The sequence below is a fragment of the Colobus angolensis genome, unplaced genomic scaffold, assembly GCF_000951035.1.
Source record: "Colobus angolensis palliatus isolate OR3802 unplaced genomic scaffold, Cang.pa_1.0 Scaffold32, whole genome shotgun sequence".
Lineage (NCBI taxonomy): Eukaryota > Metazoa > Chordata > Mammalia > Primates > Cercopithecidae > Colobus > Colobus angolensis.
The window spans coordinates 3,869,929-3,889,299 of NW_012116488.1; the positions used below are offsets into that span (position 1 = coordinate 3,869,929).

At 48.5% G+C, this 19,371-nt stretch overlaps 1 protein-coding gene across 1 annotated transcript in view; it reads right to left on the minus strand.

Annotated features, from left to right (window-relative positions):
• Positions 1-19,371, minus strand: part of DYNC1H1 (dynein, cytoplasmic 1, heavy chain 1) — a 93,754-nt gene that overhangs the window by 29,308 nt on the left and 45,075 nt on the right. The window contains 20 exon segments of the mRNA XM_011951450.1: positions 1,091-1,220; positions 3,314-3,477; positions 4,759-4,924; positions 5,719-5,840; positions 5,929-6,135; positions 6,224-6,457; positions 6,716-6,856; positions 7,119-7,349; positions 7,872-8,099; positions 10,741-10,840; positions 10,842-10,880; positions 11,381-11,619; positions 12,848-13,060; positions 13,341-13,524; positions 13,713-13,956; positions 15,458-15,617; positions 16,690-16,790; positions 17,782-18,064; positions 18,716-18,910; positions 19,002-19,365. Of these exon segments, the coding sequence (XP_011806840.1) occupies positions 1,091-1,220; positions 3,314-3,477; positions 4,759-4,924; positions 5,719-5,840; positions 5,929-6,135; positions 6,224-6,457; positions 6,716-6,856; positions 7,119-7,349; positions 7,872-8,099; positions 10,741-10,840; positions 10,842-10,880; positions 11,381-11,619; positions 12,848-13,060; positions 13,341-13,524; positions 13,713-13,956; positions 15,458-15,617; positions 16,690-16,790; positions 17,782-18,064; positions 18,716-18,910; positions 19,002-19,365 (3,745 nt within the window).

Genomic DNA, 19,371 nt, shown 5'->3' on the forward strand with positions numbered 1-19,371 from the left:
AGCCAGGATGGTCTCGATCTCCTGACCTCGTGATCCACCTGCCTCGGCCTCCCAAAGTGCTGGGATTACAGGCGTGAGCCACTGCGCCCGGCCAGCTGGACTCTTTTGAAGTTTTTATTCTTTTTTAAGACAGCATCTCGCTCTGTTGCCCAGGCTGGAGTGCAGTGGCATGACCTTGGCTCACTGCAACCTCTGCCTCCCGGGTTCAAGCAATTCTCAGACCCCTGAGTAGCTGGGATTATAGGCATGTGCCACCATGCCTGGCTAATTTTTGTCTTTTTAGTAGAGATGGAGTTTCACCATGTTGTCCAAGCTGGTCTCGAACTCCTGACCTCGAGTGATCTGCCTGCCTTGGCCTCCCAAAGTGCTGAGATTATAGGTGTGAGCCATTGCACCTCACTGTATTTTTTTTTTTTTTTTTGGGACAGAGTTTCACTCTTGTTGCCCAGGCTGGAGTGCAATGGCGCAATCTCGGCTCACCTCAACCTCTGCCTCCCAGGTTTAAGAGATCCTCCTGCCTCAGCCTCCCAAATAGCCGAGATTATAGGCATGCACCACCGTACCCAGCTAATTTTGTATTTTTAGTAGAGACGGGGTTTCTCCATGTAGATCAGGCTGTTCTCGAACTCTCCACCTCAGGTGATCCACCGCCTCGGCCTCCCAGAGTGTTGGGATTACAGGCGTGACCCACTGTGCCCGGCCAATGTTTTGTTTTTTAAAGTATTTTTTGAAATAGGGTTTTGCTGTTTTACCCAGGCTGCAGTATGGTGGTGTGATCACAGCTCACTGTGACTTCCTGGGCTCAAGCCTCCCAAGATGCTGGAACCATAGGCGTGAGTTACCTTGCCTGGCTAAATTTTCAAATTTTTTTGTAGAGATGGAGTCTTACTATGTTGCCCAGGCTGGGCTCAAACTCCTGGGATCAAGTGATCCTCCTGCCTCAGCCTCCCAAAGTGCTGGGATTACAGATGTGAGACACCATACCTGGCCCAAAGGTATTTTTGAGTAGAAGATAATTGGTTAGAATTGGTTAGAATTAGAAAGGGACGGCAGAACAAGAAGGATGTCTAAAACACTGCGAGTCTGCTACCTTTGACAGCCAGTTGCTGTACAAGATGGGCCGGCTCATTGCCTTCTCTCTGTCGATGTTAGGGAAGTGCTTCAGAGCAACCGTGTCGATGTTCTCGTCAGTCCAGCGCCTCTCCTCATCCTCCACGAGTCTGTGGGGAGAGCAGCATGTGCATTTGGGTAACTACAGGCTATGGTGAAGAAGCACCATGTTTGTGGGTGCTGTGGGCTCTTCCAAAGGATGCAGTCTTTATCACACATCTTCCTTTACTATGCATGGACAAACCTAAGAAGCTGAACTCATGACAGCTTAGGCAACCTGAAATTTTATTTATTTACTTATTTATTTACTTTACTTACTTACTCACTTACAGAGTCTCACTCTGTTGCCCAGGCTGAAGTGCAGTGGCGTGATCTTGGCTCAATGCAACCTCTGCCTCCCAGGTTCAAGCGATTCTCCTGCCTCAGCCTCCTGAGTAGCTGGGATTACAGGTGTGTGCCACACCATGCCCAGCTAATTTTTATATTTTTAGTAGAGATGGGGTTTCACCATGCTAGTCTTGAGCTGTAATCCCAGCACTCTGGGGGCGGCAGAGGCAAGGAGATCACTTTAAGTCAGGAGTCCGAGATTAGCCTGGCCGATGTGGTGAAACCCTGTTTCTACTAAAAATATAAAAATCTGTCTCAAAAAAAAAAAAAAAAAAAAGGGAACTGTGATGTGTGTAGTTTTAGAGGTGTAAGACTTACTTACTACAAGGCAAGCAGGTGAGACTGTGATTGCCCGGCTGTGTGAGGACCTTTTGAGAAGCTGACTGTAAGATCTCCTATGCAGGCTACCAGGTAAGGGTCTAGTGAAGGCAGGTATATACTTACTTACTGAAGCCAATATGAATTTGTAAGCACAACTGCTGTTGCTACATTTGAATTTAAACAAAATTCTCTGTGGTATTAGAAATCTGTGAAAATTATATTGTGGGAGACAGGGTCTTGCTCTTTCACTCAGGCTGGAATGCAGTGGCACAATCATGGCTCACTGTAGCTGCAGCTTCCCAGGTTCAATTGACCTTCCTGTCTCAGCCTCCCGAGTAGCTGGGACTACAGGCACATGCCACAACACCTGGCTAATTTTTTATTTATTTTTTTAGAGATGGGGGTTTCACTATATTGGTCAGGCTGGCCTCGAACTCCTGGGCTCAATGATCCTCCTGCCTTGGCCTCCCAAAGTGCTGGGATTATAGAAGTGAACCACTATGCCCAGCCAATTTTTTTTTAATTGAAAAGGGGAGAGTGAAGGTAGTTGACAGAGCCACAACAACCAAAGACTGTTTAAACAGCAGCAGAACTCCAGTAAGAAATAAAAACAGGGCTGCCACGGCCAGCACGCTCTGTACTCTGCCTTGCCTGCCCCTCTTACCGTGGCTCTCAGTAATGTGCCCAGTATTACCCAAGAACCCCAAGCAGTCGGGGGGAAAGCCAGTGATCACAACGAGGCAGTATTCTGAGACTTCCTGTACAGTAATGATAAGAAAATCTGCGGGATGACACCTGGTCCAGAAGCACAGCTGCCAAACACTTAAGCATTTCTTAGTCTGGAGGACCCCACCTGCCCAGTCATCTTACTGTGATTCAAACCACAAAACCCGCACAGCTGATGTGGATCAGTCATCCGTTAGCGATTTTTCCCTTAAGTACTGGTCACTTAACTAGAAAAACTCAAAATTTACAAAACAAGAATTGATCCAAGTGGGCAACAGGTAAAACAGAAAACCAGTGCCCCAGAGCTCCAGCTGCAAAGCCTCTGATGAGAACGCAGACTGAAAGTCAGGAAGAGGGATGGTGGTTATGGAGCATGTACACTGGGCAGTTGTTGGGAGGCCTTTTAACTCAGCAGTGAACCCGTGCTCTGGGAAGGTTATCACAGGCAGCTGCTACCTTGTGTGGTCCCACCTGACAGTTTAAAAGATTTATTAAAGTGCCCTGTTTTTTGACTTCTATGGTGTATCTTTAAAAAAAAGTACCCTTTCACAGCCACAAGGTTTATGAAAGTGCCTTGCGTAAGCAGACAGTGGTGGCAGCTGGTGCATTCAGGGCACTGTGACTTTGTTACCCTGGGGCGACTGTGACCAGTGTCCAGACGGGAGGCTGCCCTGGCTGACTCTGCTCCTTCCACCACTGGCGCCACCTGGCTCTAACTTAAGCAGGCCACCCCTGCAAAGACCCCAGCTGGATCCCCGGCTTCCCTTACCTATCTTGGAAGAGACGCAGAGCTTCGTGTGCCCAAATCCGAATGAGGCCTTCAACAGGCAGGGTCTCCAGAGGTCTCAGCGCTTCGAAGATGCCTCTCACCCACCTAGTCATTTCACGGGGTGAATAGATATAGTGAGGTTGTGTATCCTGGGTGAATCTCTCCTATGGGAATGAGAAAAATGGAAGTTACATGTCAATATCTTAAGACACAGAGAAGTGGTCAAAAAGTAAAATGTGGCAAAACATGTTTACATTAAAGAACCTAGACCCTGAAATATTTAAGAAGATAGCTGGACATGGTGGCGGGTGCCTGTAGTCCCAGCTACTAGGGAAGCTGAGGCAGGAGAATCGCTTGAACCCAGGAGGCAGAGCTTGCAGTGAGCCGAGACTGTGTCACTGCACTCCAGTCTGGGCAACAGAGCGCAACTCCGTCTCCAAATGAGTAAACAATGTTGGAACAACTGGATAACCGTCCAGAACAAAGTTAGATTCAAGCTGCTCACTTTATGATGAAATACATTCTATTTAATGATTTAAATAAACAATGAAACTACAAAAAATCCTTCTGAAAATGCTTAAAATTAAAAGCAAATTAAATACTGGGAAAAAGCATCTGCCACCTATGACAAGCAAGCTGTCCCAAAGCATGAAGAGCGAGGGAGACACAGCAGGGCGGTCGGTGGCTCCCACTCATCCCCGCAGCCAGCACTCCATGGGAGGCTCAACAGAGAAATGCAAATAGCAACGACGAGAGTCATTTCTCACCAAATGGGCAACGACATTTTTGTTAATGACTCTTTTTTAAATGTTGCAGAACACAGGGAAGCGGGTGCTGCTGGTGGGAGTGTAGCTGGTCCCACCATCTTGAGAGCAATCTGGCAGATACGTAGCCTTTATATACATTTAGAAACTGCATAGCCTCTATTCTCATCATATACACATACATACACACGTATAGATCATGATTAAACATGGAAATGTCAGCAGTCTTAGTACCTGCATAGAAAAGTGACTTTGATGACAGACCTTGGAGAAAGTCTCTGGCTCGATAACAGTCTGAATAAAGTCCAATCTTTCTCAATAGAGTTCTCATTTTTTTTTGAGATAGGGTCTCATACTCTATCACCCAGGCTGGTGCAGTGGCACAATCACGGCTCACTGTAAGCTCTGCCTCCAGGTTCAAGCAACTCTCCCACCTCAGCCTGCTGGGCAGCTGAGACTACAAGCACGCACCACTACGCCCACCTATTTGTCGTATTTTTTGTAGAGACAGGGTTTTGCCATGTTGTCCAGACTAGTCTCAAACTCCTGGGCTCAAAGGATCCACCCACTTCAGCCTCCCAAAATGCTGGGATTACAGGTGTGAACCACCACACCTGGCCAATAGAGTGCCTTCTTTATGAGAGAAAACAATTTCTGGAAGAGCAAAGAAACGCTGCGTACCTGAGACATGGTGTAGAACTCCACCATGGCAGCAGTGAGCGGCTCCGCGTACGTCCGCAGGGATGGAATGAGCCTCAGCATGGCGCGGTTGAAGGTGCCGTAGATCTGTGTGAGGGAGGCGGGGCCCGGGTAATCCACATACACGACAGGCACGTGACGCAGGAACCTGTGCACAGACAGCCCAGCTCAGCGCCCCTCCCTGACAGCAGCTCCAGGGAAGGGGCAGTGTGCCAGTGGAGTCACCCTGTCCAGGGCCCTGTCTGGAGGTCGCTTCCTAACCCAGCTATGCCGACTTGACATCAGTGTTAGCTGAGATCACACACACACTGCTCAGGCTTGGGGTCTGACACATAACAGTCAATGGAAAACACTTGAAAAAGAAACCAGCAAAGATGAAAAATAACCGAGGCTTATTTCAGCCTCATCTTGGCTCTACAGATGAGTCTGGAGAGTTCATCACTACCAAGAGATCAATGCTTGCATTTTATTTAATTTTTTGAGATGAAGTCTCGCTCTGTCGCCCAGGCTGGACTGCAGTGGCGCGATCTCGGCTCACTGCAAGCTCTGCCTCCCGGGTTCATGCCATTCTCCTGCCTCAGCCTCCCGAGTAGCTGGGACTACAGGCGCCCGCCACCACACCCGGCTAGTTTTTTGTATTTTTAGTAGAGACACGGTTTCACCATGTTAGCCAGGATGGTCTCGATCTCCTGACCTCATGATCCACCCACCTCCGCTTCCCAAAGTGCTGGGATTACACCAGGTGAGCCACCGCAACTGGCCAATGCTTTTATTTTTAACATGTTTTCCTGGCATTATAGCACAGAGAAGTAACCCAAGAGGAGCTCACGATAAGCAGTATTGTTATCTTTATTCTCAAAACCAGGTTTTTGTGGCGCTGTGGTTACAGCAATCCTGGAGCTGTGTGTGTGTGAAGCAGAGCAGTCTACCAAGCTGTTTTACCTGTGTGAGAGGGGCTTTCTTCCAGGGTCCGTGGGGGGATTACAAGCCCCAACAAACTGGATTCTCTCCAGCTTCACCCACGTTTGATCTGAGGTACGGTAAAAGCCTCCGTGCTCCACCATCTGAAGGAACGGACAGGTACTACATTAGGAGCAAAACGTGAACAAGAAACATTGTGGGGCAGGAAGGGCCTTGCGGATAGAAACAAACCTGTCTGATGAAGGATATGACCCTTTGGGTCCCATATTTATCCATATCTGGCAAGTTGATTTCATCACAGAACAATACCAGCCACTTTCCAAGTTGAACAGGAGCCAAAACCACCCCGTTAGGCGTGCGCCTGTACTCGCAGTAGTGATCAAAAGTCTTCAGAAGCAGCTCTGGCGTAGTAGCACTGGAGAAGTTGAGACCCACCACCTTTGGAGGGAAGACACAAAACCACACTATGAGACCAACCCCACGCTCAACACCAAGAGGTCTGCTGTCCACCTCCTGGCCTCTTTACCTCCATGTCAGGCAAGGCCCGGAGGGCGCTGAAGAGTGTCATGGTCTTGCCAGACCCGGGAGGGCCACACAAGACCAGGGGCTTGTGCTCGGCCAGCCAAGTGTACAAGAGGGCTTCGTGGCGGACTGTGTCCAGTGTCGGCACGACGACGTCAGGGGCTGCCACCTTGTGTGTCTCCACTTCAATCTGAGGCACCTTGGCCTGCCACGGAGACCACTCTCCACTGATGGACACCTGCACACAGAGATGGAAGTGTGAGTCAGGCTGGAACCAAGGTGCCTCCTCACGAGGTTTGCTTACCTGAACACAAACTTGAGCTTTCAGAAAAAGAAAGGAATTGGTCAGGTTAATGTGCATTCTTTGCTAACACATGAAACTAAAAAGAGAAAGTCCTTCTATGAAATGGAATACAATGAAAAGATGAACTCAAGGTCCATGGTCAGGTTGTTCCAGGATGAGTTAAATCAGCACGGGCTGGAACTGCATGCTCACCTCATAATCGATAATGGGTATGTTGGGCGCAGTGGGCAGAGGCACGGTCGTGATTCTTCTGATGTATTCACCCAGCTCTGCTCTCATTTTTAGCCGGCTGTCTCCAGACAGGGACCAGAGTATGGCATAAACCAGATATCGCTATTAAAAAGAGGAATTAAACTTTGATTTTTATAAAATTTCAACAACAAAAGAAAGACACTTACAGCAAAGTTAACAAAAAGACAGTGGTTCCCAGTTTTCTTGCATCACAGACACCCACTGCACCTTTCCTAGCCCCTCAACGAAGGCTCTGCCCTTGCCTAGGGGAGAGCACATCCACACAGGTGCAGCATTTCAGAGGTCCTCAGACCTGTGGTCGGGCGCAGTGGTGAGCTCTGTGAAGCCCCTGATGGCCCCTGACCTGAATGTAGCGCTCCAACTGCTCGATCTGCATGGGGAAGTCGGGATGGTTGGCGTTATACTGCGCCACGTTGCGGCAGGCCTGGTGCAGCATGGAGAAGAGCGAGCCCAGACAGCGCAGGCGCGTTAGGTCCATGATGTGCTCCAGCTGGAAGGCGTGCTCTAGTGCCTTGGTGACCAGGCCATTGGACGTGAAGTACGGTTGCATGATCGTGGCTGCATCTCTTTGGATCTGGAAAGTGGAATGAGTGATACTTAACTATCTTTCAAAAGGCAGGCGAGCTTCATGGATTCTAACCTGGTCCCAGGAGAAGGTCATATGACCTTGGAAAACTAATTTTGGATGAAGCTTCAGTGACCAATCCTCATTCCTTCATCCTGGTGGTTCTCAAAAACCCTGCTTCCCAGGAACTTTGGTTTTCCCACTGAACATGGCAAAGAGCAGTCTTCCATCAATTTGTAGAGAAAAGTAAGATAATGAAAGGAATTCGTTAAATTTTCCCATACGTGACTTTTAACATTTGTAGCTGCTACAGCTGGGCTTCCTTGTTTAAGCTGGCGGAAGACAACATTGATTACACAACACTTGGCTGGGTACAGAGACTCACGCCTGTAATCCCAGCACTTTGAGAGGCCAAGGCAGGTGGATTGCTTGAGCCCAGGAGTTCAAGTCCAGCCTGGGCAACATAGCGAGACCACATCTGAACATCCTAGCACCCTTGCGTCATGATGTGCGGGTCCCACCTGGGCGTACCTGCAGCATGGGGGAAGCGGCCTCCTCCCCCTCATCCTCTTTGCCCTTGCGCCGCCGCTGTGCCTCATCCTCCCCTTCATCCAGCGGGATGCTGCGTAGCCTGGCCAGGAAGTTGTTGAAGATCATGTCGGTGCTCAGCACATCCTCACTGAACCAGACCATGCCGCAGCGTGACACTGTGGCCAAGGTTGCGTATTTCAAGTCCTGTACCTCAAACATTATTCTCACCTTGAAAGAAAACATTAAGCAGATTTAATGACATAGGTTTAGAAGAAACCTGGACGTTAAGATTCTTTCACCTATATACACACTGAATGGGTGACTTAAAACATAATTGTCCTATACAGAAAGTAGCCGGGCATGGTGGCGTGTGCCTGTAATTGCAGCTACATGAGAGGCTGAGGCAGGAGAATCACTTGAACCTGGGAGGTGGAGGTTGCAGTGAGCCAAGATCATGCCACTGCACTCCAGCCTGGGTAACAGTGAAAACTTGTCTCAAAAAAAATTTTTTTCTGCACTTATTAACAAAAGCAAAAAACATCTACAGCCCACATCACTACAGTATTCACTATTCTCTCTACAGGAATCTGGGCAGGACAAGTGTATGTGGCAGGGAGAGAGCAGGGCAGACCACCGGGTTTAAGGTTTCCCACTGTTCTTGAGGGCACAGAAGCAATAGCCCCTCCAAGGGTGATGTCAGTAGTGACTGCGTCCTGGGTACGCACCGGGCTTGGATCCCTCCAGTCTCACACAACCTGACCAGGCATGACCAGGCAGGCATGCTCTGTCTCCAGTGTTTTTTTTTTTTTTTTGGAGACGGAGTTTCGCTCCTGTTGCCCAGGCTTGAATGCAATGGTGTGATCTCGGTTCACTGCAACCTCCGCCTCCCAGGTTCAAGCGATTCTCCTGTCTCAGCCTCCTGAGTAGCTGGGATTATAGGCATGCGCCACTGCGCCCAGCTAGTTTTTTGTCATTTTAGTAGAGACAGGGTTTCATCATGTTGGTCAGGCTGGTCTCAAACTCTTAACCGCAGATGATCCACCTGCGTTAGCCTCCCAAAGTACTGGGATTACAGGCACGAACCACTGTGCCCGGCCTCACCTCCAGTTTAAAGATGGCGCAGGTGACTTGCTGGGGTCCCACGGCTAGTAAGTGGTTGAGATTCAAAGCAGGTGGTCAGACTCCAGAGTCTTAACCCTGGAGCTGTAACGAGGAGATCAATCTCCTCTGACAACCGTTAGACTCTACTAGATCAGCTGTCAGAGTGGAACTTGAGTTGTTGGAGTAAGTGCACACTTTCAGACAGTACTAACAATCCATGGCTGGTTCCTGAAGCTGAGATAAATACCAATCCTAAGCCTTGTTGTTAAAGGCTCATAAGCTGATCAGGCCAGAAACCTCGCATCATTCTTGAATTGTTTCCCTCACACTCACGTCTAGTCCGTCAGCCAATCCCATGCGTGCTTTAAACTCCGACCACAGTTAGCCACCTCTCAGCACCTTTGTTGCTGCCAGCTCACCCCGTCCCTGAGGCCTGGAGGACTAAGGCAGCCTTCAACTGGCCTCCTGGCTTTCACCCTGCCCTCTTCATTCTCCAAATGGCAGCCAGACGGATCTTCGTGGACATACATCACGGAACATTGCTCCTGCCAGGCTGCTCCATGGATCCCAACTTGCCCAGTGTACAAACGCACACTCCCACGATGACCTCCAGGGCCCCTGACCTGGCTCGTTTCCTCTCTGGTCTTAGCCCTGACTTGTCCTCCCTAGTCCTCTCTGCTTTAGCTGACTGCCCCTTGCTGTCCTCATGCACACCAGCCCCCTGTCCCAGACCTGCTACTCCTGCTTGTGTGTTCCTTTGCCCAGAATACTTGGGAGCCTTGGGACCTACTCCCTCACTCCCCTAAGTGCCTGCTCAAACCACGTTCACAGGGAAGGCTTCACATTTTAACCTCCAGCCCCCACCAACACCTGACAGCTCACTTTCCATTTCTTTTTTTCTTTGCACCAATCACTATTCATTTTGTTTATCCATTTTATGCATTACACGTGAGCAAGGGCTTTTGTCTTCCTGCTTTTTTTTCTTTTCTGAGACAGAGTCTCGCTTTGTCACCCAGGCTGGAGTGCAGTAGCGCAATCTTGGCTCACTGTAACCTCTACCTCCCAGGTTCAAGCGATTCTCCTGCCTCAGCCTCCCAAGTAGCTGGGACTACAAGCGCCTGCCACTATGCCTAGCTAATTTTTTGTATTTTTAGTAGAGACGGGGTTTCATCATGTTAGCCAGGATTGTCTCGATCTCCTGACCTCGTAATTCGCCTGCCTTGGCCTCCCAAAGTGCTGGGACTATAGGCGTGAGCCACCGTGCCCGGCCTGTCTTCTTGCTTTCTTACTGCTGTATTTTCAGCATCTACAACAGGGTCTGACTCGGTGCAAATCTACACCGGGCCTGGCTGTGTTTATTGATCAGCAGGTGTTGTCAGGCACCTGCACCATACACTCATTTCCCAAGGGACAGCCTAGAAAGCCCCATTCCAAATTTCTCATTTTCCCAACTCTTCAGATGTATAATAGCTTAAGAAACCCTAACGACAACCCCACCATACAAGGTTAACTGATAATCACAGTGTGAGCTTATTATTCCATAAATGATAGAAAGCCATTAATAAAACCTATTAAAATGTTTCTCACTAGCCATGGAAATGGAAAAAAAAATCTAGCAGTTGAGATGCTGTCTTTGAAAATTACTTACACAATGATCGCTACTCCACGGAATCTGGGTCCAAGACTCCAGATCTGCACTTAGCTAGCACATGAATTTCAGTTGGCCAAAAGGAATTATTCAGTTGATGACATACAAAAGGCTACTTACATTGGGTGGAAGACTGAGGCGCTCTCCATTGGGCAGAGTTAGGAGCTTGTTGTCATCCAGCACTGAGTTCAAGTTCTCAACCCACTCTGGATCCACATCACTGGCGCTTCTGCAGCTCGCCTCTCACGCTGTCGATGATCCTGGTCAGGAAGGATTTTAAAACAGCTGCTGACTAAATCAAGATTTTTTTTTTTTTGAGACGGAGTCTTGCTCTGTTGCCCAGGCTGGAGTGCAGTGGCACAATCTTGGCTCACTGCAAGCTCCGCCTCCCGGGTTCACGCCATTCTCCTGCCTCAGCCTCCCGAGTAGCTGGGACTACAGGCGCCTGCCACAACGCCCGGCTAATTTTTTTGTATTTTTAGTAGAGATGGGGTTTCACCACGTTAACCAGGACGGTCTCGATCTCCTGACCTTGTGATCTGCCCGCCTCGGCCTCCCAAAGTGCTGGGATTACATGCGCGAGCCACCGTGCCCGGCCAGTCAAGATTTCAACATTAGGCATGTCTACCTATGATGGTTTGAAGTGACCTTTAATTTGCCCAGACTTTGGTTGAAAATAATGTATACTCTGCTCTTGTGAGAGGAAAGCACATAGGGCCCACATCCAGGAGAACACAAACACAGATCAAAGAAGACGTACTTTCTCAGCACGTGTGTGAAGAGCCCATCTGTCCATTCCCTGGTGTTGGGGTCCAGGGTTCCGTAGAGGTGGTCTTTGCTGATGGCCTTGGGGTCGATGATATGGGCCACACCTTCCACACCCTCAAGTCTCTCCAACGCCTTCAGCAGGACACGCCAAGCCATGCTCTTCCCACTTCCCGAGGGTCCCACCATCATCAGGCCATGATTGATCTGGGTGATCTGATAGAGCTGGAGAACCTGCAGGGCCCAACAGACCAGCACAGTGACCATCCCAAAGGAGGAATAGGGCCAGCTCCTCGCTCAGCCACCTCTTGTGAAAGTCAGCAAGAAACATTACGTGTGGATTTTTTTTTTTTTCCTGAAACGGAGTCTCTCTCTGTCACCCACACTAGAGTGCAGTGGCATGATCTCAGCTCACCGCAAGCTCCACCTCCCAGGTTCCAGTGATTCTCCTGCCTCACTCCCCCGAGTAGCTGGGATTACAAGCACCTATCTATGGATCCTTTTTTTTTTTTTTTGAGACAGAGTCTCGCTCTGTCGCCCAGGCTGGAGTGCAGTGGAGTGATCTCAGCTCACTGCAAGCTCCGCCTCCTGGGTGTACGCCATTCTCCTGCCTCAGCCTCCCGAGTAGCTGGGACTGCAGGCGCCCCCCACCACGCCCGGCTAGCTTTTTGTATTTTTTAGTAGAGACGGGGTTTCACCGTGTTAGCCAGGATGGTCTCGATCTCCTGACCTCGTGATCCGCCCGTCTCGGCCTCCCACAGTGCTGGGATTACAGGCGTGAGCCACCGCACCCGGCTATCTATGGATTCTTAAAGGCAAGTACTGAAACTCCTCAACTGGAGAGATGTTACATAGGCCACATCTAAAACAAACATTTCCAAACTGGCGAGTTATTTAGTAAGTCAGGAAGGCTGGAGCCAGTGGGACAAGACACCAGTGAGCAGCCTCAACAAGGACACATCAGATCCCGCCAAGGACAACAAGAGACTGAATGGATGAGCCACATGTTCAATCCCGTACAGCGTCTCTCAGACTAAACACACACAGCTTGTGTAAACAATAAACTTTTTCTTAAATGAATCACACAGAGTAAGGAAAGAAGCCAATACAGAATGTAAACTACATATTGATCAGCAATTTAGGCTGTTCATCTCTGGCACTAGGAAGTCTTGTAAGCAGAATTTTTACCACTATAAACAACTTTCCAAAATAGTCATGCACTTAGCATTTTCAGAAACTGAACTGTAGCGTGTAAAATTTTCAGGGTAAGTATTGTTTCCTCTTCATTTAAACAACAACAACAAAAAATTCAAATAGACCTTGGGCAAATCTTCATAGAACATATTATGCACCTCCACGGCCTCTGTGGACAGTTTCATCAAAGGGCCCACGGTTGTCATTACTGGACACTAAGGCCAGCAGGGTCTGTGAGGGCAGTGGTCAAGGAAACAATCCAAGTTACCTTTTCAACCCACATTCCACCAACTTCTTCTCCATCTCCATATGTCAAATACATCTCCTGACACACTTTCTTCAGCTCTTCTCGAAGGGCAGTCATCTCACCCCTGTGATACTGGACTCCAGGGAACACGTCCGACAGGAGGCTGAAGAGCAGCGGGATGTCCTCTGCCACCAGCTTCGGCACCATCGTCTCACAGACGCTCTGTATCAGAATCTACGGGGAGAGGGCTGGGCTGTGAGCAGTGGAGCACGGCTTCAGTGCCGCCCGCTGTATCCCCAGGAGGTGCGTGATCAGTAACTGTTGGTGAACCAAGGGTGCGACCACCACTCGCCCACATTCGTGCACTCAACTCACTGGGCCAACATTCCAGTCGATTCCAGTCATCCCAAGACATGTGAACCGCAAGAAGAACCCACAAGTCATGGCTTAAATGTTAAAAAGGTAAATTTAAATAATGTATAAGGTTTGAATGATCAAAACGTTTGTAACGAACCTCTTGTTCAGGGAGATTTTCAGCAATTTCTCCTTCATCAACTGCTTCCCCTCGTTCCTCTTTCTCCCTCTTTATCTTCTGGATTCTCTCTCTTTTCACATTGCCTGCACTCACCAGCACACTCTTCAAAGCCCGAAGACCAAAGTCATAATGGCTTTGGGAAGAGAGCTGCTCATCGCATAGTCTAGATAAGAAAAAAAAAGGCTTTTTTTAAAAACAGTATACTTTAAACAATAATAGGGTCAAGTGTCCAGAAATCAGAGATGGGTATTTTGAAAGACGTACCATCATTACACATAAATATTGTAAGGTTAAATGGGCACATTTATCACATGCAAGAAATATGATTATGAAGAATTCTAGGATACTTACTTAAAAAATGGGACGATTTTGTTGGCAAGCACTTCAGCAGTGCGGAAACCCTGTGAGTACAGCATGACCTGGGCGATTAACTGCCGGTCAGGCTTGGTCATTGCCAGGCTCCGGAACAGCTTCTTCAAGTTGTCAGGAAGGTTAGACCGGCCCGCATAGCCAGGATTCATGGTGATGAAGATGGCCATGTCCGGGCTCACCTTGACTTGTTTGTTCAGCAGCTCACAAGTAATGGGGGCAGAGGCTGAGAACGAGATGATAGTGTTAAGGCTAGAAATGTTAAAAAACAAACAAACAAACAAAAAAACCCCATTCTAAACTGTCCCTAAAACAACAGACAAAGCTCTCGTTCTCCCAGGGAGCTGGAGCAGAGGCTTCCTGGGGGGCTGCTCTCTGGCTTTCTTCAGGGACCACCACCCACGCTCTCCCAGCCCGGGTGGACCCATTCCCATGCACCTCATGTGCACGTGTCCCAGGTCAAGCCACCAGAGGCAGAGACCACTATTTTATTTGGGCAACACAACACTGAGTGTCACAGAGAACTCGAGATAGAGATGCAGTCCACAAATGTGCAAAAATAAAAAGGAATAAATGCTGTGACACTGACTGGCTTAGATCATGGGAATTACCTGTTCCTGGCATCAACGAAATAAAAAGAACCCCAAACCTCCAAGCACCTCTGAGCCACTTTGGAACAAAGTGTATTCTCGCCTTAAGAGACCACTGATCACAAAGGCAAGTGTTGTGCTTTCTTCCACACTCCTTTTGTTTTATTTAGGAGGTCTGGGGAATTCTCCATAAGGCAAGTTGTTATTATGCAATAAAAGGAAACATTAAAAACTACAGTGTATACCTAAGACAGAATTTCACACCTACCCAATACCCAAATGTTAGCCTCCTTCAGCATCCCACCCTCCCTGACCCCATATGCTGGGACTCTGTGTTGAACTGGGAAGGGCAGTGGTCCCTGGGGCCTCTCTGACAGCTGCTCCTATCGTGATAAAGGGCTTGTTTCTAAAGACAGATGGCAGAACACTGGCCAGACAGGTGGCTGGGGAGGCTGGCTCTCTGACGATGTGGGAAGGAAGAGGGGGCACCGAGGGCCCACAGCAGACGACACACTCATCCCGTGGCAAAGGCCATGGAGGGAACACACAAGCTCTAAGGGAGCACGGGGGCATCTGCCTGGCTGAGGAAGGACTGCTCAGGTTTTCGGTTGTCCTGGGACATAGAAACCTCTATGCTGCAGCCCTAGAATGGGGACTGAAAGGTGGGATGCAGAACAGTCCTGGGTTTTTTGGGGGGAACAGTGTTGCTCTGTGGCCCAGGATGGAGTGCAGTGGCATGATCTCAGTTCACTACAATCTCTGTTTCCTGGGTTCAAGGGACTCTCCCTGCCTCAGCCTCCCGAGTAGCTGGGATTATAAGTGTGCACCACCACGCCAGGCTAATTTTTATATTTTCAGTAGAGATGGGTTTCACCATGTTGGCCAGACTGGTCTTGAACTCCTGACCTCAAGTGATCTGCTTGCCTCGGCCTCCCAAAGTGCTGGGATTACACACGTGAGCCACCACGCCTGGCCTGGGTTTCTTACCTTCCGACTTTAACCACGGCTCATGATACTGCCTATAATAGTGAGTTCCTGTGAGCTAAATTCTTATTTCTAATCCAAGAGGTAAAAAATCAGCTCACAAGGGAATTTCCCTCTACATTCTCTAGCATCTTTGAAGAAGAGGTGTCTTACTCTTGTCGTAGTTGGGGCTGGAATGTTCGCGCAGTGCTTCCTGTATGCACTGCACCTGCTGGGACACAGCCGAGAGCATCCGCTCCTCCAGGCGGTTGAACTCGTCAAAGCAGCCCCAGGCACCCACCTGGCAAAGGCCCACAAAGATCCGGCCCATTGCCTGGAAAGGAGAGGAAGAAAGAAGCTAAAACCACCTGCTGTGCCCTAAATTGTCTCCCCCTCTCCCTTGCCACAAATGAGTATGTTGATGCCTTAACCCTAGTGGGTTTGTCTTTGGCAAAAGAGCATGTAAGGATGTAACTAAGGTTAAATGAGGCCATGAGGGGCAGGGCCGCTTATCCATGGGACTGGTGCCCCTATAGGAAGAGGAAGAGGAACCAGAGCACTCTCCATGCTTGTATTCTGAGGAAAGGCCTTGTGGGGACAAAACAGCCATCTGTAAGCCAGGAAGAGGGCCCTCACTGGGAACTGAACCCCACTGGCACCTTGATCTTGGACTCCCCAGCCTCCAGAACTGTGAGGAAATACATTTCTATTGTTAAGCCACACAGCCTGTGCTGCTTGGATATGGTGGCCTGAGCAGACTCCCATACCACCTGCCTCAGTGCTGGCTTCATGGGGCTCAAATCCTGACTCTGACGATCTGTTTGGCCTTGGGCAAGTCACATCTTTTTGAAACGCGTATCTCCCCACCTTTGAAATGGGAATAATACCACCTACCTCCCATGGTGGCTGTGAAGGATAAATTAGAGTCACACCTCAGGTGAGGGCCCAGTGCCCACACACAGCAGTTACTTCATGAACAACTGCCACTATCATGACAGATGAGAAGTGTAATCCCTTCTTTCCTTCTGTGCCAATAAAATCTCAGTGACAAAGCTACTGTTTTTATTCTATCACTTTTTGTCGATTAAAGATAAAACCTCTTCCATAACATGTGCTTATTCCAAGACACAGGCACTAAAAATGTCTTCAAAAAACTGACATTTTACAAAAATATTACACTAAAGATCTAACTCTGAAAACATGAAACTAAAGTCAACTTCAAAGCATGTATGCTGGACACCTCAAACTCTTCAAAATAACACCTATCGCTACTACAGGACTCAGGAGGCCATACAAACCATGCTGAGCTGCAACGCAAATGGCTTTGACAGAAGTACGAGCTTGATATTCCCCAAATGATCCCCGCAGGGCATTAGATTTAAGATGGATCCCAGAAAGCGTCTCACCTGGAAATCAAAGGTTTCATCACAGTTGAAAACTAAAACAAACCGTCCAAGCTGATGGCCAAGAGCTTTGACAGACTCTGTTTTCCCAGTTCCAGCAGGTCCTGTTTAAAGAAAAGCAACAGAATGCTTGAGTCCATTACCTGACTGAAAACATATCTTTAGCTTTAAAATAACTATAAAAAGCAACTCATTTAAAAAATCCAAGTAGTGGTCAGGTGCGGTGGCTCACGCCTGTAATCCCAGCACTTTGGGAGGCCGAGGCGGGCGGACTGCCTGAGGTCAGGAGTTCGAGACCAGTCTGGCTAACATGGTGAAACTCCATCTCTACTAAAAATACAAACATTAGTCGGGCTTGGTGGTGGATGCCCGTAGTCCCAGCTACTCAGGCGACTGAGGCAGGAGACAGCTTGAACCCAGGAGGTGGAGGTTGCAGTGAGCCAAGGTTGCACCAGTGTACTCCAGCCTGGGTGACAGAGCAAGACTCCATCTCAAAAAAAAATCAAAGTAGTAATAAATGCAAACAAATTTAAGATTTTAGAATGTACACACCACATAATTAAGAAGCACATTCAGGCTGAGCGTGGTGGCTCACGCCTGTAATCCCAGCACTTTGGGAGGCCGAGGTGAGTGGGTCACCAGGTCAGGAGTTCGAGACCAGCCTGGCCAATATGGTGAAACCCTGTGTCTACTAAAAATACAAAAATCAGCCTGGAGTGATGGTGCGTGCCTGTTATCCCAGCTACTCAGGAGACTGAGGCAGAAGAATGGCTTGAACCTGGAGGTAGAGTGTGCAGTGAGCCAAGATCACGCCACTGTACTCCAGCCTGGGCGACACAGACTCCATCTCAAAAAAAAAAAAAAAAAAAAAAAGTAGTACATTCGGCCAGGCACGGTGGCTCAAGCCTGTAATCCCAGCACTTTGGGAGGCTGAGACAGGCGGATCACCGGGTCAGGAGATCGAGACCATCCTGGCTAACACGGTTAAACCCCGTCTCTTAAAAAAAAAAAGAAGAAGTACATTCAAATCATTAGCTTTATCTTCAAACATTTTAATACATGATCCCATCTGTCCATATCTGTGGAAGAACTTACCAAATGGGGAACCCCCCAGCCTGGCCTCCAAGGCTTGTGTCATTGTCAAATAGCAGCGGTCAGTGAGGGGGGTCTGGACCAGTTTGTCCTGAACACCCAGGTACTCAAAGCCATAGTTAAATTTAGCATTTGCCATTTGAATTGACAACTGCTGTAACACATCAGTTTGCTTAGGGTCAAAGTAAAATCGCATCTGGCTGAGCCATTCAAAAGATTTGGCGTTGTCAATCTTGCTTTTGATCAAGGACCTTGTAACGTCTCTCTGGTGAACCAACTCTGTAATCTGAAGAAAGACAGTCACTTTAAAAGTTCATCTACACTAAAGCAATACAGTGCATTCTCTGGGTTTGTGGATTGTTAAACCGAAATTGAGGTTCTAGGTCCAGTTACAATGGCTTTCAGTAAATGTTCCAAAAGGTAAATTCACTTTCAGAGATGAGAGAAATGTTACTCATGAGATGGTATTACATAGAACCCAGAGTTGCAGCAAAAACAAACAAACAGAAACACCTGGCTTTAAATATTTTAAAATTCTGCAACTATCCTAAAACATGATGGAAGACTAGCTTTCTGATGTCTGTCCTAAGAGTCTGCCATGTGCCACCATGGGACTCGGAGCAGGCACTGCCCACACCGTGCAGCTGAGCACTGCTGTGGCCACCTCTCTGGGGAGATGATGGGAAAGAGCAAGAGATCCTGACCAAGGTTGATCCCTGCCTCTCTACCGTGATGTCATGTAACCCCCGCATGCCCCTGAGATTACCTTTCGATAGGGACAGGGAGCCGAATGCCCACCCTCAGAGGATATCCGTCCACCGTCCACTGTTCTCCCTGATACTATCTGAAACCTTTTTCAAGGATGATTTCCACTTAACTGCGTGGTCGAGGGTGTAAGAGTCTAACTGGTAAGGAAGGAGTCAGCTGCGAGACTAACCAAGTGTTCTAGCTTCCGCCTTCGGAGTGGGGGCTGCTCCATGAGGACAGAGTCTGCTAACACATTGAGGGTGACCTCCACATTGCTCAGCACGGAGTGCAAGGGCGCAGCGTCTCCGCCTCCGCCCATGCTGCTCAGTGCGGTCTCCACGTTCTCAGACCAGGCTATCTGGGCTGACAAAACCACAAGCTGGGCCTGAAAGACACAGGAACAAGATCCCAAAGGATCATTTTAAGGATTGGGCCGCGTTTTCACCATGAGCCCACTCACTTCTACCATAGATTACCTGGTATTTATCAATCCAAGTGATGTAGGTATTTGGGTCAATTGAAGTTGCTTTACCAAAAATCTCAACTTCCGTAACAGACTCAGCAAGCAGTTTGGCCAGGGTGACCCTCATCTCCTTCTCTACCAGCGTGAGCCACTCGTTGATTTTGGGATGCTCAGTAATTGACACAGGAGTTTTAAACAGAACCTGAAATAAATGAAGAAATAAAATTAAAGTAACAATTTTAAATGAGGTGCGCAAAAATGTGAGAGAAGTTTTAAAAGTTACAAACAGAGGCCGGGCGCGGTGGCTCAAGCCTGTAATCCCAGCACTTTGGGAGGCCGAGACGGGCGGATCACGAGGTCAGGAGATCGAGACCATCCTGGCT